Source organism: Ambystoma mexicanum, chromosome 4p (genome assembly GCF_040938575.1).
Source record: "Ambystoma mexicanum isolate Mex_15411 chromosome 4p, UKY_AmexF1_1, whole genome shotgun sequence".
In the NCBI taxonomy this organism is placed as follows: domain Eukaryota; kingdom Metazoa; phylum Chordata; class Amphibia; order Caudata; family Ambystomatidae; genus Ambystoma; species Ambystoma mexicanum.
The window spans coordinates 184,044,620-184,067,275 of record NC_090927.1 but is presented as its reverse complement, the minus strand read 5'-3'; the positions used below and the strand labels follow the sequence as shown (position 1 = coordinate 184,067,275).

Below are 22,656 nucleotides of genomic sequence, written 5' to 3'. Positions count from 1 at the left end.
GTTGCGCTCGATGCTGATGTGCGTCCTGTTAAATATGTACCATTTTTAGAGCTATGGCCGCTAAGGCATATGGAAATGGCGAAGTAATTACATCTAGGACAGCAATTGTTGCAAGTAAGGTTTACGATAGCCAACATTGGATTTACGACAACTGAAGTTATATGCAAATTGTAATCCCTGTTCGACTTTTCAGCTCTGTTTATTGGTTTAATACCTACCTCTCTCTATCACAGACCGCCTCCAAGTCCCTCCGGCACCATCACCGCTGCCTATGGCCAGCCCCAGCATCACTCCATTCCGGTCTACGAGATGAAGTTCCCGGATCTGTGTGTCTACTGAAGCCTGCCCAACTGCACCACGGTCCCAGGGAAACAAATGACTGAACACTTTGAGGAAATCAAGCACCTTCCCGTAAAGTCCATAATGTGACCGACTCGCCGCCCCCTGGTGATGTTCCTACATCGGGATTACCTTCCAAATCCTTTTTTTTTACAAAGCTGCCTATTTTGGATTGGAGTAACGCATTCAGTTGTGCATTGGTGTCTTGTGATTTTCATGCAACGGTATCCTGGTTTGTGTTGCTGCACCTGCAACTATCAAATATTTATGCAAAGATTGATCACATGTGTTTCTCGGAACGGTTGTCCGTAAGAATGCATATCTGTTTTCATCATTCGTGGCGGCAGTGAATGAACTGCTCAGCACAATATCGACAAAAACGTGTCTCAAAATGGTAATGGCAGGTCTACGTGCAATGTGTTCCTCTGTCTGGCCCTCTGTTACCCCAACGATCAGATCGCTTAATTGGTATTGGGGTCCCAAACCTTTCTATTGTTGTGCCTACCTATCCCATTTCGTGGCAGATGGATGCCAGTCATTGAGAAGACCCCTTTCTGCATACATATATGCATGAGAGTGAAATGAAAGCGAAAACATAACCGGCAACTGGCCCCATTTCATGAAGGTGTCCTTTTTGTCCAAGAGCGCTTTGCATGTTGGGAGTTGCAGTTCTGTTTTTCCAATGTACATGCCTCTATACATCTCAGCATGTTTAGCTAAAACGCCTGCACTGGATGAAGGCGTCCCTCGTGGTATAGAGCAATGTGACAGATGTGCGATAAGATGGCATTAATGCATAATGAAACCTTTTTGGGCTCCTTGCTGTGCCAATTCTAGCTGATGTGGGAGATTCTAAAATGTACACAGTGGAACTTGAGCGCGGTTAGATTGGCTTTAAAAGTAAGCTTGGCTGCTCAGAAATAGCATGCGATTCATCTTTTAAGGTTGCAGCTCGTCTCCATAATCAGCACTTGAAGTGGCTGCTCAACTCGTACAATGCTTCCAGCTCGCCAGCACTTCCTCAAACACTTACATATCTCCAAAAGACCGTGTGTTATGTGGATCCATGTGATCACTGCGACTTTTAAATGCTGAATCCGAAAATGTTGCATTTTCTGTTCCGTTTCGCCCAATTATATGCAGAGATAGACTCCAACACCTCCCCGCTTACTCCCCCAAAGTATATTTCCCTAACCCACCTCCCATATATAAGTGTAGCAAATTCTGCGGAAAAAAACCTCCAACCTTTTTGGATTCCGTATTTTCGGTGTCGCAGTGCTTGTATGATCCCCATCACTACATATGGCCCAAGAGAGGATCCACGAGCCTTGGCGATGCTACACTGTGGGCATTAATGCGTAATCCCAGAAACCTTCTATACTTCCGAGTCCATCATGTCCTTGGGACCCGCCAGGCATCTGCAACTCCTTTGGGCCAGTATCTGCTCTCATTCCATCGACAGCAATGCTAGCTGTACAGCATTACAATGTCTTCAAAATGGCGGCATTACAATGTCTTCAAAATGGCGGCTTTGGAACTTTTGCAATGCCAAGAGTCGATTCCGTGCATGGTTCTGTTATTTTTTGGCCACATTGTTTTTGTCCATTAAGTCTTCCTTTACCAGATCCCTTACTTGCCAGGGACGTCCAAAAAGCAACCTGACGCAAGGTCTCCAGATTCTGACACTCTCGTGCCACTCGTGAGCCATTGCTCCAAGCCCTTCTCTATTACCTTTTTATTGGGGTGGCATATTTGGGTGAAAGGTCCTCTCTAGATTTATATGCATATATACAATGGCCATAGTGTGCCAGGGGCTCATATATAAAGTGTTTAAAGGGCCCTTATCCCTGGGTAGAATTATTGATGGGGGATGCCTTTAAGATACATTATCTTGGCCGTTTCCATCGTTTGGGCCTACCCACTGGTAAAACCCCCGATGAGACTGAGGCCCAACCAGGAGACACTTTCTGTGCCCCTGCACATACTTCCGGTTTCAAGTCTCATGTGTGCAAGTGCCACATTTGCACTATTCTGTGATCAAAAGCATCGGTTGCGATGAGTAATTAGTTTCTAATAATAGAAGTCTATTATTGTAGTTTTTTCAATAGCCCACTAGTAGACATCTCTAAGGTTGCATGTCATTTGAGTGCAGGGTTTCTGTTAGGTAGGAGCCCACCTGCAGCTAACGGCCAGTGATTAGGTATGCAGGTTGAAAGGTTTACGCCTAATTACCATTTCCCGATGGTATTGATGAGCAGTTAACATATCTGTATGTGCATTTTATCAGTACATAGTGCATTCAAAAAATACTATATTTCCGAAAGCAAAGAGTACATGGAAGGACATTGTAATTGATGGGACTCAGAGTCAGTAAAGAAACACTGTTTCTTCTTTTTTTTAAGGTGTATTTTATATTTTATGTGGGCGAGTCTTTCTGTTGAGTTTCTCGGGTGGCTTGACACATTTGACCACATATCTCATTGGTCAGCACTACTGCCTTTATAACAGCTCAAACAGTGCTGTTCTTGGATGGACTTAGTGTATGTTTCAAACAAGAGTGTGGTCAAGTTCATTGAGCACGTCAGTGAGTGAAAGGCAATTTCATGTTGCCTACAAATGTGTTAAAAAGATCTGCTTTTAATCATGGAAACTATTTTGGAACATGGACGTTTCTTGGAATGGTTCGCCTTTCTTGATACGCAGTGAACATATTACCTAAAGATACCCGAAATCCAGAGGTAACAATATTGACCTACTAGCATACCTGAATGAAAGTGCTATATGCAGTTTTGGGGAAGGTTTATGTATAGTTGGATGGTTATAGTGGTGCCCCTGCCCCCAATTCCAAGTAGTCCAGGGGTTTATGTGGTACAGGATGTCCACCCCTCGCCCCACTAGAAAGTACATTTTAAGTGATCCTATCGACTGGCCTAAGTCTCTAAAGCCTCTCCCAAGCTGATGCTCTGGGGATTGATGGTCACTGGCTGTCGGGCATTGCACACATTTGGCCAATTGCACAAACTACTAGTCTTTTGTCAGTCAACTTCATTGTCGAACAGTCCTCTTCCAGCTCAGTCTTCTGGGCAAAGTGTAACTGAAATATGTTGGGCTTGGGCGAAGGTTTGCATATATGTTATAGCTTCTTATCCTAATTTGGCAGCCTACAAGTCTTTCTTGTAGCAAACATATGTCAACGTTGGCAAAGACCTGGCAGAAATGCAGTTGACTCATTTAATCAATAATCCCCAAGCTGAGGGGCATTACCGCTTCAAGTAATGCCCTGGACCATATTTAGAGGTCTGAGTGAAGCGAGGGCCTTAGCATTGGTCCCGGGGCATTACCTGAAGCGGTAATGCCCCCACCACACCCCATAGCAAGGGGCTTATTCCTATTAGTATCTCGTCCCGTAAGACCAGGGTACTAATAGTGTTTTTTTTTTAAGTTGAAAGATGCCTGTGGCATGTAGTAACTGAAAAAAAAAAAATGTCTGCCATGGAACGGGAAGAGGACACTAGACGGAGTCCCTATTCCTTTCCCTGGCCATTAAAAAGTAAATAAAGAAGATGGTGGACGGGAACGGGGAGGAGGGACTACACGTAGTCCCTACTCCCTTTCCAATGCAGCCAGTCATGGTAAGGGAAGTAACATCGAGGGACACAATGCACAGAGCAACATCAGCTAAAGGGTTGCCGGGCTGGCAACGTCTGCCTTTTGCCCATTCGCCGATGTGGGGAAACAGAAACAAATGGTGCCTAGGTACTAATGTACATAAATTCGAATTTGAATTGAAGGGTTTCTACAGAATGAAGCGGGTTAAGAAGAGTAATGTCTACAGAACCCTTTGGCATTGATGGTATGGAGTACCTAAATTCTAACAGTGCCATGGACGATTAGAGCACACTGATCCCCATGCAAATGCAATAGGTTTCAGCCACCTCAGCCTTCACCCATTGACAACATCATTTACTGGATTAATGGACAGAGTTGATATGCTATATAACAATCATTTGGCAAAAGAGCCTTGTTGAGCACAGAATCCTCATTCTCACTAGAGTTGTCTTAAGATGGCCGCCTCGTATAGGGAGAAAACATGCAGATCTGGATAACGCCATCCACGTTACATTGGAGTACTCATACCTGACTCAGTCATTGTAACTACCACATGAAGGAGAGAGAATCCCATTATGTGGCACCTGCTTAGTGAGGTACAGAAGTTGGACATATAGGAGGAAAAGTTGCCCTTCTACCCATATCAGTGTGCCAACATGTATGCTCTTCTGCCAAGATCAGAGGGTGTAATGCTGCAGATCATGTGTGAATTCCCCCATAAAGATATGGTGTGAGGCACGCCCCCATGTGGAAAAAGGACCAATTTGGTCTATCCAGTCCATTGACGCAGAGAAGGTGACCTGATGGCGACTTGAGCCTGTTCCAAATGTACAATAATTGAATAGAGATGAACTGGTCACGAGGCGGATGTGAACAGGTCTAGTGTCCCACTGACATTGGGGCAACTCTGAGGCTGTTAGACTAGAGGTGCTGGCCCATGTCAACAAGATTCAATTTTTCAATTTTATTTTGTGTTAATTGTTTTTATAAAAGCAGAGGTTTCGCTGCTAGACATCCAGGTATTATACAACTGCATTATAAAATGTCTCTACATATATAATGAAGCCAAAACAATGACCAAAGCCAAACAGAAACAAAATGAGTCAAAAGCAGCAATGAACAACAGTCTTCTGGCCCTTATGAAAAGAAAGTAGCGACTGCTCCAGCCGTGGGGGGTCTTGAGCTGGGATTTGTAGATCTGGGTGGCTAGCCCAGAAAACTGATTCTTGTTTGCAGAGATCTTAAGACTACATGTTTGTAGCTTGCAAAGCATTCCACTTCCAGTGGCTAACTAATCTCTGGGCCAGATTATGCTTCAAGGAATGCTAGTACCAACACTGAAGAGTGGGGGAATGTCAGCGTACTGTAGATGCAACATAACGCATCACAGCTAGGAGCAAAAGCAAGGTTTTGGAAAGACCACTCAGCCTTAAATTCCCTGTGTCCAGACAGGATCAGGCATTTGGACCAATGTCTGTAAGTGCGAGGTTGGAATTCTACTTGCAGTTTCTTCTGCAGAAAGCCTAGAAAAAGAACAATGCTTGCTTAACATTTCTCAAGCACGTATCAAGCTGTTGCAATGTTTAAATAACAATTCTCAATCAGTGATGAGCATTTTGCCTGGTACAAGGGGTGTGTTTGTTCCCTAATCCTTGAGTAAGCGGTTAGAAAATGTTGATTGATATTTTGGCCAAGTTGCATGTTTTGTGCCGCACACCGACCTGTTCAGGGCTTAGTAAAGTTACTGTGGCATAAGGGGTTTTGGCAGCAGTTTGCTTGCTTAGTCAATGCTGAGAAAATGCCTTTCTGCTTACCTAAGGGAGGGTTGAATAATGGGCTGAATTGAAAATGGCCCAGTAATGACATTTCAATGTTAACCCGTAGTCTAATATACATTCCAAAAATCTTCAGTGGATCTCCAAATACTGGAGTCCTACCCTCAGAGCTTCCCTTCTGTGTTCGACACTGAATTAGGTGCAACACTGCAAAAGATCAGATGAGACACTTCAGAAGCTATTGACAAAATAGCATTGTGGGGCTTAATCCCACAGCAGTCCTGCAGAGAAAAAAGTGTGATATGAGTGAAATTGGCATCAATCACGCACAAGGAGTTACATGGAAGACCTTGATCTTGGCATTCTCACAGAAAAAGAATACCTCCACCGATGAACTCAGCCCCTTCAGAAGAAAATGGACTCACTACGTATGTGCTCAGACTTGGGCAAACTGATGTTCACTATTGGGCAAAGTAGCCAAATGCAATTTGGGACAAGCCACGTGGACTCGATTTGACACTTCATCACACACACCTGGGGAGGCCACCAAGGTAACTACCCCACCTCAGTGAGACTGTTCCATCTTTAAATTCTAATGGGTCCATGGAGCAGGTCTGTCTGAATTGCTCCCACCATGTACTACATGTAATTCCTAATTTCCAGTAAGTATGTAATTGCTCAGAGCCGTAGTAGTCCACCCCACTCTTCTCTTGACCCTGGAGGGAACCCACAAGGAATCCCTTTGATCTTCTAAGGCCAGGACGAAGCAGGGCTACCATCACCCCTAAGCTGATGGACTCTCTGCTGATAGTCCACCATATAATGTCAGTAATCCACATGGTGAAATTCTTTTTGCCAGATGGAATATCAGATGGGGGCTTCCCGTGACTGGCCAATTGCCTAAATCGTCCCTGTCTAAGTCCCAGAAGTGCATTGAAAGAATCTGACTGAGAAATGCACAACGAATGCATTAAACTAATCTCTCAGGAACTTGTAGCCTTGGTCATCTGTGCACAGTTACCCAGCAAATCCCAGAGCACGTGCCACAACGAGAAGGAAGCAAGTGGCCCAGTCTTTAGAAATAGACCATTGGCTGAAATCTGCAAAGCCACAGAAAAGTGATCAAGGCTCTATTGCTTGGATTCTGCCAAAGTGGTCAGACAGGTAAGCGGTATTTAGGAATGGGTTTACGCTGAGTAAGTTAAGAAATACATTGAGGTCGAAAGATGGGCTTAAGACAAAGGCCACCTTTTAATGGCTCCTGGAGGTTTTAAAGTGTCTTCATTTGCTATCCCATATCCAGCCACTGTGTGGCGCTATGCAAACCATTTGAATGTGTGGAGGATACAAAGCAGGCTTCATGTTATTTCGTATTGGCACCCTTTTGGGGGGGGTGCCAGTCATCACAAGTCTAGGAACCTGGGCTTGAACCGTTGATCCAATCCTGCATTCCATGCCACCTGACGGCCGGCTCCCACCCGCCGCCATCTTCCCCCCACCCTCCGTTTGCTTATTTATTTATTTTTATGCCCTTTTCCCACCCCCACTTACCTGTTTGTTGTAGCGACGCAGGCCGCCGCCATAGCTGCTTCCCTGCTTATCCCCTGCTTCTCTGGTCACCATGGAAAGGGAAGAAGGGCTTCGAAGAGCCCTGCTGTCCTTTCCATGGCAGCCATCTTGAGAAAGGATTTTATTAATTGGACTGGCCTGGCGTGTCCCGTTAAATGAATAAAACTCTTTTTTTTTAAATGTTTTTATTTATTTTATTTTCTTAGCACCCCAGTTTACCGCTTTGGTATCCGGTGGACTAATGACGTTAAGCACCCGTTCCAGGGGCTAGAACGGGTGTGAACATCCCGGGCCTCTCATTAAAAACACTTGCTTCGCTCAGGCTTTTAACTTGGGCCGCTGGGCCGTTAACACACTGTCTCGCCCTGGGAGCAGGTGCTAAGCGCCACATTTATTTTCTATGACCGGCGCCGCAGACAGCTTTACCATTTGAAGTTGTAAAGAGTATAGTACTACCGACTTCAAATGGTATTTTATCAGTGGTTAGTGAGTCTCGTAATCCGAAAATTAAAATTAATGTATTCAAGTGACATCATTACAAACACTGTACACAAGCCATAGGAACAGCAGTGGGAGAGCTTTATTGCAGGGTGCTTTGGCGTAGTGTGTAACGGTTAGTGAAAGGGTGTGTGCAGGTGAAGTACAGGCGGACCCCCTCTGGGCACAGGCTGAAAGCTCAGAATATTCTTGTGGGTCTTCTTGCCGATGAGGGAGGGCATTGTGTGCAGTTGAAGGTCACGCTTATTCAATTGAGACCATGTTTTAATACCAAAAACATTGGCAGTAGTGGGGAAGGCTAGTTCAGAGAACCACCACTCCTTCATTAGGGATACCCCGCCATTCCCATGTCCAAGTTGACCCATAGAAAGCAGTACCTCGTCCTTACCTGCGCTTTCCCCCGCCAGCTTAAATTCACGTGACCACATTACACGGGAGATTTGTTGCACTGCCATTTTGTAAATGACAAGGAACATTGTAGTTTAGTGAAGATATCTACCACCATCTTTAACCTCTCCCATATCATTTCTCAAGCACTTATTAAGCAGTTGCAATGTTTAAATACCAGTTTCCAAGCAATGGTGAGGTTCTCTTATAAATGCAGTTCTTTTATTCTGTAAGCGTTGAGTAAAGCGCTGAGAAGTGTAGCCACGCAGTGTCCTACACATGGCTGGCTAGGGCTCCGGAAATGCTTACGCAAGGCATTATGGGGGCAGTTGCACTTGCTTAGTCAATGAAATGTCTTGCATTATTACTAGGAATGCTACCGCTGAATAGAAATGAATCAAAGTGTGCGACATTAGGTGTACACATAGGTACTTGAGCTTGCAAAGGCAGTGCTCTTCCCTGCAGAAATATGAATAAGACACTGCTCTCCTGTTCTCTTAAATAATAGCATGATTGATTGATGCAGTCCTGGCTTTTTGGCAGCAGGACTTTGCATGCTGGACGTGCAGTTTTAATGTTGCTTTCATTCTCAATGTGCTGTTGGGTTACACGCCAGGGCGCCATGACGCTGCCCATACTGATGTGGTACCCCTTTCACTGTATCCCTGGCTGGCATAGGGTACACCTGGTGAAGCTGCATGGAGCAGCCCACACCAGGGCATCGTTATCACCCCTGCCCTCCTTCTTCCCCAAGACCACGAACCATGCAAAGGTTTATTGTCTCGGGGATGCCAGCTGTACCAGGCTGTGTGGCATTGGACTTCCTTGCCCCTATTTGTTTACACTATGCATGCTGCCTTCATTGTTCTTGCTTTGTGCCTGCCTGCTATTTCTTTATATATTTACTTCAGAGTTTGGGCGCAATGTCCTATCAGCTGGGACAAAGGCCTGCTTCATTTTATGCAGGTGGAACCAGCCCTAGTGGGCAAGCTTCCTTGGATCCTGATGCCCATGTTTACTGTTTTATAATGGAGAGGCATATATAGCAGGCAGGAGTGACTGTAGATTGAATGTACAGGCAGTAGAGTTCAGCGTTCACATGGAATAGAATGGCAGGCGATTGCCAGACACATTCTGGATGCTTCACCTGCTCATGTGTGCATGTTTTCTGCATGGCATTCTGAGCTTCCTGTCTAGAGATTGGTTGCCGTGCTCATTGTTCCCTGGTGTCTGTGTATTTCTGCACAGCCTGTGGCTTTGTACATGTTGTGTACTCCTGAAACCCCTGTCACGCTGATGACAGAAAGAAGCTTCTCTAAAGGGCAAAGGACATTATTAAAACATTTCATTTTTTTATCATTTAATAAAAACGTTTTTTAAGAGGGAAAGAATGAGTGACAATGAGGCCCCAGAACAGTCAGTCCACATAAGGGCCACACATTGCACAATAATCAAACCAGGTGCATGCCATGTTCAACAAAACACCCTAAAAAATCCCCTTCCCGAAGAGAAACCAATCTTCCAAGATGTTTAAGTCTCAGTGAGGGATGTCTTCCATTTGAACACCTCTAGCCTGCACTGTTTCGTGTCTCCCACCAAGTGCATTGACAATTTGCGGTAGAAAATACAGCCCGAATCTGGCCTTTGCCAATACCCATTCTGTAAAAACAGGCTGCAGCCGAGGCTGTGAATCCCCGGGCTGGTTAAAAACATATGGTCGCAAACACATATATTTTTATTTTCCAATTTTCTGATTTTTAAACTACATGGAGAAACTGGACTTGTTGTGTAGCCAAAACGTCACGTTCCTTGGTTTTTTACTCTAAAATTCACAGGTTTTACCTGTGGCTAGAAGTGCCCAGAGCTTTTTTGAAATCTTGTGAGGTAAATGGAGGTTGCCTTGCAGAGCTTGCGCTTTCTTCCTAAAGCAATGCTGTGCGTACAGTGAACCCATGCAGTATAGCCGTGGTCGTCTTCCTAGATCTCTCTCTCACTCCGACTCAAGCCTTAATGGAGCTGATGGCCAGGGCGCGTGTCCTGTGTGAAGAAAGGCGATCTGCTTGAGCCAAACTCCAGCTGCAGGTAGCAGAGTACAGCGATGGAGCGTAGTCAGAAATCGCCTTCACTGCACCGTTTCACTTCACATATGTGTCAGTTCATATGGGCCACCTCCTCAGGTGAATATTGACATCAATTAATGAGTCTAAAGCTGGTTGAATACAAGGTCACGAATAAGGACTTAGAAAGCACTATTAAGCGTTAAGACCTGATCCTGTGGGCCGGAGAGGGTCTTAACTCTATTAGCAGCCACCCTGGGGTGCCTATGCGGTAACCTGGGGTGCTGAGAGCAAAGTATTTCTTTTGAATAACGGGACACCTTGTGGCGTCCTATTCATTCAAATAAAATACTTACTAAATATGGCCGACATGGATCAGGAAGAGGCTTTCCTTACAGAGCCCCTCTTCCATTTCCTTGGTGGTCACAGGGCACCGAGAGGAAGCAGCGGCAGCAGCGGCGTGTGCTGCTGCCGCACTAAGCAGGTAAATGTGGCGGGCGGTTTATAATAAAGAAGGGGAGGGAGGGTGAGGGGAAGATAGCGGTGCAAGGCAGGGGAAGTAGCCAGCAGGTTGCTCGGAACGTGGGCTTAGATCTGTAGTTTCAGCACGCGCTCCGAGCAACCTTATTGGTTGCTGCCCCAGGTGCTGATAAAGTTTGAGTTGCTCACCCTGAGTGTTTTTTTTTTTTTTTTTTAGTCGAGAGCCACTTCACCTTTCAAAATATTCACCTAAACTAATATGACTTGGTGTGCCATCGTTTTTGTGTCAAAATGCCCTTAGTGAAAATAACCACCACTGGAGGAGGCGACAGCCAATCAGCATGGTTGGAACAGTGGGGTACACTAGCATCCCATGCTGGCTTCCATTGCCACCTGTTTTTTTGCACTTTTAGGTTGCAATGTTGAAAATGGCTTAAGGTGTTTGCCATCTTGGCTCGTAGCGGGACGTCTTGCACTCATTAAGTACCCTCAGGTGCTTGATTCAGCCGTAGGCCATTACTGACCACAGTCGATAAGTGATCGTCTAATTTGGCAGTTCCAGAAACCATGCCGTTTTTAGAATTTGTTTTTAAAGTATTTAATGAAAACCGAACTAATGATATGTACTTGATTGAATAGTCCTCATTTATATAGAGGGCAATGTGTTTTTTCTGTATTTGTTGAGGGCGGGGTCTGGCCCCTCCATTAAAACAACGCTTTGCATTAATCCGTAGACCCTACAAGATAATGAGACGCCACCTCCCCCACTGCATTTAGTTAACATGTCTTCTGTGCCTACTCTTACACAAGAGAATGGAGTTTCATCCTCATCCCAATCTTTACCTGGACAGATGAAGCTATGAAGAGATCTGTTTGGAATGGAACTGTCTTGTAGGTTTCATCTGCTCTCTATACGAAATTTTCCATTTGCAGGGGGGCATTCTTGTTTGTTCAGGCTCTCACACCAAGCCAGTTGATCACCTCTTTGCACCGGATTTACGTTTGTGCCAACCCAACCGTCTACCTTTTGGTGCCTTTGAAGCACATCTAATGTGTACTTCACTACCTGACACTATTAAAATGGCCAATGAAAGTCCATTAGATGTTCCATTTACACACTGTCAATTTGCCTTTACCTGTGAGAAGCTGTTATGTCTCTCATACCATCCAGAATACTAGCAATGTCCACAATGTAGATCACGTGGCCGCGCGACCCAAAGACACTTGCACGCTATGCAGTGTGCGTCAAAACATGCCGCTAGTGATGCCAACCCACAGTACAATGCACATAGATTTTACCAAAAGTGAAAAGTGTTGTGCAATTGTCAGCCGCAAAAAGTATTTAAAACTAAGTAGAAAATTGTCTAATCATGATTGTGTGATCTTTCACAAACTAGTCAAGATTATACTTTCAGACGCTAAAAAATAAATGTTTCTGCTGGACGTTCAAACTGACCTCGGCGTTGTTTTTAGAATACAAAGCGTCCATGTCGGAGTGGCGAGCGGCTTGTTTGCATCAAAGATAGCTTTGCGGCCAATCATAGCATGCCGGTGAGAAGTCTTCCTCTGCATCTCTCGGAGTGCCTCTGTGCATGCCGAGGGAGAGCGATGTGGTCCCACGGCACTCTTCAGCATCCTCTATGTGATATTGGAGTAAACAAACTACTATCTGATGTGTGCATGTAGTGCTGACCCAGGCCACGGCGGCAAACCTTCAGCACAGGACATGTAATTACAGCCACGCATGTGGAGTGGTTCATGCTTGCCCCTGAAGCCTGGTTTGTGTAGTCGGGTCTAGTAGAAATGACCTATGAAGGCATAGTCTAATTCCTTTTCTTCTGTGAAAATCATGACTATATTTGCACTGAGAGTGAATTTTTGTAAGGCAACTCCTTTCCATGACCTGTACATTGTAATTGTTTCACCTGTCTGTTCCACGTAGGTGCTGTGTGCTAGTGATGTCCAGCTCCTCCCGGCCACCTGCCTCCGTAGGGTGCTGTCACGCCTGTAATTTAGAACCATTTAACGAACATAGCAAATTATTTTATGAGAAAAATGTTGAAAGATCTGAAGTAAAAAGGAATTGTTAGCTGTGATGTTTTTCAGTGTCACCTCTGTGCCCTTTTCCAAATAAATGTTAATGTCACACTATTGCAGTTTGGTGTGTCATTTGAAAATAAGTAATTGAGAAAAAAAAAATTAATGTTGCGGGGACGCGCTGTACTATGGGCTTGCAGTAAATGGAGAGAATGCCTAAAGGGCAGGAGTGAAGTTTGATTTGAAGCTGGACTTCGGTAAATCGCAGCAGACTCAGACCAATACACTGTGGTTTGATTGCAGGAGCAGGAAAACCCTACAGGCTTAAGCCTCTGCAGTAATGCGCAAAGAATGGCCATTTGTTTGCCTTCTATTTCTGTTCACTCAGGTGTTTGAGAATCACGTTTGCTAATTTTACCGTTGACAGTATTTCAGATTGAAAACACCAATATGCAAGTATAGAAAAAATGCAATTACCTCCTGGCCAGCTGCTGCAGCCAATCAAGCTGTTGCAAACCTAGACTGAATCATAGAATTCAAGCCTGGGTTTGGAGCAAGCTGCATGCTTCTTACATCCGCCCCAGTATCTTACACTCCCCTCCCATTCCCCTGCTGGTGCCAAGTTATCTATTGCTTTCATGACAGGATCCCAGGCCACCATGGAAATGGAAGAGGGACTCTGCATGGAGCCTTGCCGTCCATTCCCTTGGCAACCATCTTGGTTGAGTATTTGTTTTAATCAACAAGTCCTGGCGACCGCACGACCCATTGATTAAACAAATAACTTGCTGCAGGGTTCATAAACCTGTGCTGCTAATATCAATATGCCCTGCGGTCTTCGATCTGCCTGTAACTTGGGCCACCATGACCTCTACGCTAATGTTTGCTATCCCTATGAACTGCAGTGTTTCCACAGTGATGTACCATAAACTACATAATTTACTTCACTCATCTAATGAAGTGACTTGGCCACTGGTTTCTAAAAAAACAGATTTAACCTGACCTACCACCTGATAACATTTCTACTGTTGTAGAGATGCCTTCCCTACACAGGGGTTATTTTGCACAGTTTGGTTTGTTCTGAGGTTACCAAAAACTGAAGGTTCATCGTTGAAGCAAACACAACTAGGCTGATCCTGCGTCGCTTCATGGCCGGCAGAGTCGAGCCCACCCAGGCTGTAAAGCCAAATGCAATGAGTGCGTCACCCTAGCACCCTGAATGCTACTGATCATTTGGTGACCCTGTCAATTGTGAAGGTAAGCAGGATCTGCCTCGGTTGGTTTGTGGATGGGAGACTGCCAGGGAAATACCAAGATTAGTGATTGCTGCACATGGATTGTGTTTTAAAGTTTAACTTTAATATGATCACGGCTAGCTCGAGGGACTCACTAGCTGACTGGTTAGAGCCTGGGCAGGGTGCACGTTTCAGTAAATTCAATAAAAAATGTTATGATAAAAAATGTTGGCCATAGTAAAAAATATATATTAACATCATGTCTCCCATCTGCTAACCAATCGAGGGGTGTACTGCTTAGCTTTGTGGGGCAGGGTTAGCAAATGTTTAGTAGCATTCAGAGTGCTAGAATGAAGCATTGATTGTATTTGGCATCAAAGCCTGACTTGGCTCAACCCGGACACCCTGTGACGCTCAGCAGGATCATGGTTTGTGCATGGGAAATGTGAGACGTGCACTGGTGTTGTGACAAGGGGCGTAAACTTCTAATGATGTCTGTTTTCGAGGGGGGGTCTTATGATTTACTGCTGCGAGTGCACTTGAACTGAGGGTGATGGATCAACGAATACGTTGACCACAAGTTGGTGGCTTCCAACACGTGCGTTTTGCATGTGTAAATGTGAGAAAATCAAATGTAAGTCGCATATAACATTTTTTTGGGATCAATCGAAATATGCTAAAAAATATATGCCCTATCCATTGACCAATAGAATGTCATTCACTTGTAGTGCGCTCATGTGCTGCACGCCAGCTTAATCTGTGTTCTTCTCCTTGTTGCTGCATGTTTCTCGTTGGCATTTCTTCCACGAGTTGCACCATGGCTTGTGCTGGTTACAGTTTCTTCGCACGTGGTCACACAAATGTCACTCTGACGCTCTGTAACTCTCCTGCTTGTGCTGTAATAATGACAAACATTTGTTGGTGCTGATTTTTGTGGGCTTCCCTCTCATGTTATTTACGTCTTAGCATTGGGTACTTCTGTTTGCTCATGAGGGCTACTTCATAGTGTGAGATACTTGGAACCTTTACTCGAGGCACCTGGATGCCTACGGGTTTTGGTGCGGTATAAGAAAAAATAACATAACATAACAGGGAGGGACTGCAAAGCAGGTGATGTGGCTCTTGAGAGGTGACTGGGAAGGTTTGAGAGGATCTCCCGCATAAAACATCAATGGGGGTCACCTTCCAGTAGCTAGTCCCCAGATATCCTTGGTCTCCCCCTATAGTCCATCTGTAGGAGATTATATATGGTTTAGCTGTTAGGCGTCCACATGATCCCAAAGTTTTGTCAGTTAAAGTTAAAGCTCCTACAGGGCCACAGTTGTATAAGTATTCAGGGTCCAATGGCACTTTTTTAAACAAAAGTATAATGTCCTTCTTTTTAGTACATCAAGGATATAACTCAACAAATAACATTTAATAATCTGAATCCAGAGCAGGGAAAAAAGCAAAGTACTCCTTCACTTCAAGACTGGTTAGCATGAGAAGTAGCCTTCATGGAAATCACAAGGAACAGTAAACCAGGCATATACAAGGGAGCAAATTAATCCCAGGATTTACACACTTGCTACATAAGGAAGTAACATTGTGGCTGTCTAGGATGTTCTCAGAGATGGTGAGATGTAAAGCAGAAAGTCCCCATCCCCTTCAATGGGAGGTGCCTTCCTCTCGCTCTTCCCACTGCAAGAAGGAGTTGTCAAAGAGCACAGACCTTCTGCTGGGTGCATTCTGCAGCAAAGAACCGCCATGAGTCTGGTGGTCCAAGCTTGCATTTTGAGGTCCGAGCCCTAACGCCTTCAGTAATATGCCCCCAGAGGTAATCTAGGAAGCAGAACCCCTTCGAGAGGAATGCATTTCTTTCCAGCCATCTAGGCCCCGATGCTGGCAATGCTGAAAAAGCCTTGGCACAGAACTCCGGCACCTAAAAGGATGCGGTCTATAGGGCTGCTTCAGGTATACCAGAAATATTTCAGAAACCCCTGTTCGAAGTGGTGTTTGATGGCATGGACGCAGGTAAAGAAATAACCTGACATAGGGATTTGACGGGGGTAATTGATTAGGCAGTGCAGTGGACAGCGAGGTAACCATTACACCCCACTCCTGCATGTGCCAAATACACTGAATATTTGTACATTTATTCTGTTTAAGTCAAAGGTAAAAGACGCTCTGGAAAATTTCATGATTTGTGGTACTATTGCCCGCTTATCCCACCCCGCTGCGTGAATACACATCCCAGACTTTGGTGTTTTCCATGACTTCGAACCCTGCAAGTGTATACAAGAGTGCCCGCCATTTCCACTGTGGTTCACTGTCCAGGGGAGCAGACTGAAAAGATTCTGTAGGCCAGATCCAAGTCCAGTAAGGACAGGTAAAGAAAGAAGAAAAGAGCAGATGTCCCCGCAAACCCTGTGCCGGCTAATGCCTGCTCACGGACCCCTGGATAAGACGAGTATCAAGCACTGGGGTGAACTCAGAGAGGCTTTGGTGAGAGACGTTTGACCCGGTGGCGACATTTTAGAAATGCATTATTTTGCTTGTTGTTCGATCTCCTCAAAGAAGAGCAGACAGGAACTTTACGGGGCGGATGAAAAGACCTTTGGATTTTTAGTTATCCCTTGGAATTCAGTTTGTCGCAGCCAGTGGAGAAAGACTGATTTTTCACTTCATGCCTTCCCCATTTATTCTTTTGGCCAGTCACTCTAGCTAGAAGTTCCAGAATAAGCTACTTTAACCTTGGGACCAGTGCCAACTCAGGAGAGTCTAGAATCCTGCTTTATCCCACTGTGTTTACTAGAGGAGAAATGACCATTGTTTTGGTCCAGCCCATAAGGTCAGTTCAGCACTAAAATGCTTGGGAATTTTCACTTGCATGTTTAACCACAGATGCACATTCCTGCCTTGTGAACATCATCAGGGAGGTGTGGCTTTGATGCTGGGTCTCCCTAGCCACAGCGGGCACGAGGTCCACGTCTGGATTACCCTTGATGACTTCGGGGGCGGCCCCAAGTTATTCACAATTTGCCACACATTTGACGGCCCACTTCTGAGAACGAGCACTGCTAAACACACTGTTCTGTGCGAAGGCGCTCATTCAAGGTGGTCTGCAATCAGCTTTCACCCCATTGTGCCTTCCCAGAAATATCTGATTAATATACACATATAAAAATGTCTTAGTGTATCAAAAAGAGGCAAGCGCAGAATAGACAACTTTCAGACTCCTGTCAGGGATGGGGATTACTCATACGGGCAGCAAATGCAGGGGCAACCAAAGACCAGTATCTGCTGGAATGAAAAAACAAACCTTTACAATTACATCACATGATTCCAAAATATAGCATACAAATTTACCGAATATAAATATATCGCAGTACAATAAAACATTTGATTTTCAAGTAAATCTCCAATATTGTACAATAAGCATATTAAAAGCAATGTATACCTAATTCCATTCGGAATCAATTTATCAATGGCATTCTCATATCCTCAAACAATTCATCCTGATTTCGACAATTACAATTTATCTAAAAGCTTTCAAAGGAGCAATAATGATTGAGACAGAAGCCCTCAATAGGAGTAAGGCGGTCTGGAAAAAATGCCTGTACTACTGGCTCTGGCATGTTTTCCAGACCGGCTCACTCTGAGTCTGCCAGAATGGGCAGTGAGCTACCGGCAGGCCTGACCTGCCGGTAGTTCAGGCCCCAAACGGCAGAGAATTGCCCCTATCTCTGGCACCGTATAAGCGGTGCCGGTGATAGGGCCAAACCTATTCCGTGTAGTCCTACTGGACTCCACGGAATGGGAATTTACCGGCATTGCCGGCACCCGTAATATCCTGGTAACACCGGGATATCAGTCGCCAGTAAAAGTAAGACGAGTTTAATGTTAACCAGTTGGCAGACCCGGTTTTCTACCAGCAAATGAGTGATAAGGGCCAGAATGTCAACACAAAATCAACAACCCAAGGTTCCCTATATCAACATGTGCAAGACTAAAAACAAATTTCCCCGAATGTAAGATCCGAAACAGAAACGTTATGGCCAATACTAAAGCAGTTGCCGTAGCACTGAAAGCCCTCAGAAGCTAAGGTCAGAATCCGGAGTGTGGTTGACGCCCTGCACTCACTGAGCGCCTCTCCCCTTAGTTTAGGAACATGTTTTGTTCAGTTTTAGGATGGGTCCTATGACCAAAGACTTAACTATAGTCGTTACTATTGAGACACCTTGACTTAATCTTTCATTCCTGCCCCTTCCGCGGGGTGGCTTACAATACAAATATTTGCAAGGAGGGTCGAAATTAGGTGGTTTAACACTGATCTAGCAGAAATAGTTTTTTTTGGCATGGCTTGCCGAAAGGGAATTTCAAAAAAAGAGTGTTAGGAAAAACCTCCTGGCAACAAGCCCAAGGCTGTGGGCCTACACTCCCTAATCCAGACTCACAGGAAATCTCCAACCCCACCCTCCGACAGCACAACCAATGGCAGCTACAGTGCAGCAACCAAGGGCAACCATAGGGGTGGGTGGGGGGTGATGAAGAAATTACCATTGGACAACATAGCACCACACCACATTCAGTAATTTGAACACACAGGCTCAACCAAATACATGTATTATACTTTGTGAAATTGCACACTTCAGGAGCAAAAGCCCAGATACTGCCTTATTCAATTAAAGAAAACATGGTCCAAATAAGGTTCATATTATTTCTCTGGACCAATAGAAGGTAAATTGGCAAATACCACAACACCTTGCCCCACAATAGCTTATGGCCTGCAGACAGGATTGGCTAGAAAGAGGTGGGAGGTGGGAGGTGCGATGTCGGGCAGGAGTCACTGAGAACAAGCTCATTTTTAAAAATGCATGCAGGACTGAGACGGCTCCATAAAGGGTTCCTAGCACCCCTGCATGTAGACTAGAGGGTTTGAAGCAAACCCCCTCTTTCTTAATAAGCCAATGAAGACCAATTACAAGCAAATGTGCATCATGGAACCTACAGAAACCCCACTCCTTCAGAACATAGATACCACGATGGTCTAAAAAGAGAGATTTCTTTTTTAGATCAAACAAAATGCTGTCCTTAACTGAATTATACCAAGGGTTCTCCGGTCTGACCCTCAAGAGCATCAATAAGACCAGGGTTTCCGGATTGCCACGGTCTATGTGAATACCTCGCTTTTAGATTCATCCCTGCAAATGCATTTTAAGAGGATATCGTGAAAATGTGGAGTGGCTTTGCACTTGATCATCTCACTTGGAAGCACAAGATGTATACACTAGAGAATCTTTGATCGCATGTAACACACCATAAATGCCTGTTACCCGCCATAGAAATCCCAGGTGATATTGGTTTAATTGGATGCCATCAACTTTCCGAAGGACCAGGTGGTGGCGCAAGGCTCTTGACTCTTTCTAGGCTGGTACTCTTTTCTGTTTAAAGGACAGCATGCTCGTGTCATTTTTAAGCACATCAGAAATAAGACCGGGACGTCAAATATCAGCCTTGGCTGTTCTTTGACTTGCAAATGTTCCCAGCCTTTCATGGAGACCATGAAAGGCTGGGAACAGTGGGAAGTCAAAGAAAAGTCAAGGCTGTTATTTGACGTCCCGGTCTTATTTTCTGATGTGCTTAAACATGTGTATTCTTTCATTGTGGCATTGCTGCGTGGTTGCATAGAATGAAACTGATGTGAATCTGATGAAAAGGGCCACATATTATGTCAAATGATAGAGTTTATGGTAAAAAAAAGTATGAGTCACGACCAAGCTACGTTTATTTCGCCGTGTTGCATGCTAAGAAAATGTGAACATTTTGTTAGCAATGACATGGAAATCTACAATCTTTTGAAATCTACGTCCTCTTTAGACTCCTAGCTATAGCTAGTGTAGCCCAAACCTGATTTTAATGGCGCGGAGAAGGGTGCATCCCATTCTGGGGTGGAATCCTATTCGCCAGCTCTGTGGCACAGCCTCATGCTACGCCATCATTGGTGGCCCACTGCACAAGGAGACCTGTTTAGTGTATGCTACTGTCCACTGCACCATGCCATTCAGAGTTTGGAAGTGCAAGCTTTTGAAGAAAGCTTTGGTGCTACACTTGAACATTGTTGTAAAATGACATCGATTTCTGTCAACCTAATGGGCTGCAGAAGTTGAATATCTCCCCCCTGGACCCGTGAGGATTAGCTACGACCTCTGTAATGAAATACATCTACCTTTTTTGCTTTTGGTAACATGATTAACTCCATAGCCATTTCCAATGGGTTTGGGGATTCTATGATTTAACCTCTTCGTCTGTGCTTAATAATAACAAAACATACCTTTCCTTAGCTTTCCTACATAGGGATTTGATCATCTATCCATTGATTTCTTTTGTAGTGCACTAATGGCCCACGTGTGGGTGGAAGATGAGAAGAAGAGGGGATCAAAAGGGCTCCTAAAATTGAGGGTCTTCATTTTTTTTCTAAATATCAAGTGACTGACGCACCATAACTTGTTGGGGAGGGAGTTCCTTTCCTTAGTAGTCAAACTATTGAAGGAAACACTCTTGTCCCTAGAGCCTGGTTGGAACCAGAGAATGAACAAAATGCATTTGGTATAAGATCGCAAGGCCCGCACTGAGGGGGCGAGCTGTACAAGGCCACATGAACCAAGGCCAGTCACTCGCACGTAGCCAACAAAGCCTCTTTAGCGCAAGTGATTTGTTTGAGATTGAGCATAACAGTCACTGCTCTAACAATGTAGTTCTGCAGGTCCTGAAGACATTGCAGAATATATTGTGAGGAACAGAGCACTGCAATTATCTACCGTGGACGTGCTTACAGAGCACACCAAGACTGAAAGAAAATGAACTTTGGATAGCTGTGGTCTAAGCTACCTAAGAAGCAGAAGATGACAGTAAGTCCTGCTGGAAATGTAGTTGACCTGGCAGTTCATGAAAAGGAAGGATTCAAGAAAGACACCTAAAGTTTGGATTCTGTTCGGAACAGGGATGATTTGATTAGAAGTAGTGCAATGTGAGTATAAGATGTTAGTCTTACGAGCAGTGATTCTTGAAGAAATAAGCAAGAATTCTGTATGCACTAGAGGGGTTTAAGGTCAGTGACTAGTTTTCCATTCAGGTTTCTACAAAGATAAAGAGCCTCTGAAGCCATGAGTTATGATCCTTTATACTCCCCTCGGGACAGAAGCAGTCTGGGTGTCACCCGCATGGTTTTCAAAGACTGCCCGTTGGGCCGGGAGCGGGTCTCTCCCTTTATGGAGAGCCCAAGACGAATGCATGCAGTCCCTTCGTGCAGAGCTCACAAGCGATGGGGTGCCTTCTTGGAGAGTGCAATCTCACGTCTCCACTCTTAGTTCACTGATGGGGTCAACATCCGTACACTCAGACCTGACCAGTTTTTGTATTGTACTTTAGCTTGAGGTCATGTTCGGTTTTTCAAATAGTTGAGATCAGGCTTTTTCAGCAGAGGCCCATATGTCTTCCTAGAATGCGATAATTCTCTTTACTACATGCACTAATTCCTGAAATCCGCCCCATTATATGAACACTTCTGGTTTATTTAAAAACAAAATCTCTTTTTACCTTCCTTTTGAGGATGGAAATTGTGTACATATTTTGAAATGCACAAAATGTCAATGTTTCTCCTTTGTCTGCATTACATTGGAAAGGAGGTGAGATGGTGATGTGACATAGTCCCATGTTTAAGGTTTGATGATGGTGCAAGAGAAATCTTGGGAGTTGGGTACCCCCAGCTGCTAAATGAACAGGTCCCAGGGGTGCTAAATGTGGGATCCCTGCATTCTCCAGTCCAAATCTAACCTAAACGGTTCAGTCGATCCCTCCAACTCGGTCATGTCCTCCTACAACTCTAAATTCCCTACATTTGACCCAACCCTGTTACCCACTTGTCCCTACAAAACCTGCCTGTCACTAGATACTTCCTGGACAGGGTTAGTTACTAGAGTGCACCGTCAAGTTCACAACCCTGTATTAAAGTAGGGGGTAGAACGTGTGTGGAATGCAGAGTACGTAGGCGGGAGGAAGAGGTGGGGCTGCGGCCCAAAACAGCCAAACATAACAGTGGTTTTATGCTCGAAGGACCATTTCTAACTCTGCCATGTGACACTGCAAGCTGAGAAGAGGAGTGCACATGTGCATGACAAGACTTTGAGTAATGGATCATCGGCTGCAGCAAAGAGCAACCGGCATGTCAATAATTATGTAATCAAATGTTATTTCCATGGAATAAAGTAAGGGCACCATAGTTGCTTCTTTTCAGAGTGAAAAGAGGCATTGCCCGAAGGAGTTTGGTTTATGGTAGAGCGCACACTTTTCTCTCCATCATGTTCAAATAGAACGCTATTGCACAAGAAATCTGTGTGTGCACAATACACTGTAAATATGCTAAAAATAACTTTTGGATTACCATTATTTTCAAGGCAGGATTGCACATGTAAAGCCAAGGATGAATTTAGCATATTGTCAAAGGACAAGGATGAGAACCAAACAAGAACTATTCTCCATCTGAAAGATGGGCCAAACGCTTGTGAATGTATTTATTTGCCAAGGATACAGCAGGTCACAGCAAGTATTGAAATTATTAGAATTCATGTCCTGAGCTGCCTGGATTATGTTATCCATATGAGAGCCTAACCTGACTCACCAGACCACTCA

The 22,656-nt window shown here is 44.6% G+C and overlaps 1 protein-coding gene across 6 annotated transcripts in view; it reads left to right on the top strand.

The window, feature by feature from the left end:
• EFR3B (EFR3 homolog B) overlaps positions 1 to 12,865 on the top strand; it is a 1,154,471-nt gene extending 1,141,606 nt beyond the window's left edge. For all 6 annotated transcript variants that reach the window (XM_069605670.1, XM_069605672.1, XM_069605667.1 and 3 more), the window contains one exon: positions 234 to 12,865. In XM_069605670.1, the coding sequence (XP_069461771.1) occupies positions 234 to 339 (106 nt within the window). In that variant the 3' untranslated portion in view covers positions 340 to 12,865. The remainder of the gene's footprint in view (positions 1 to 233) is intronic.
• Positions 12,866 to 22,656: the final 9,791 nt, after the last annotated feature.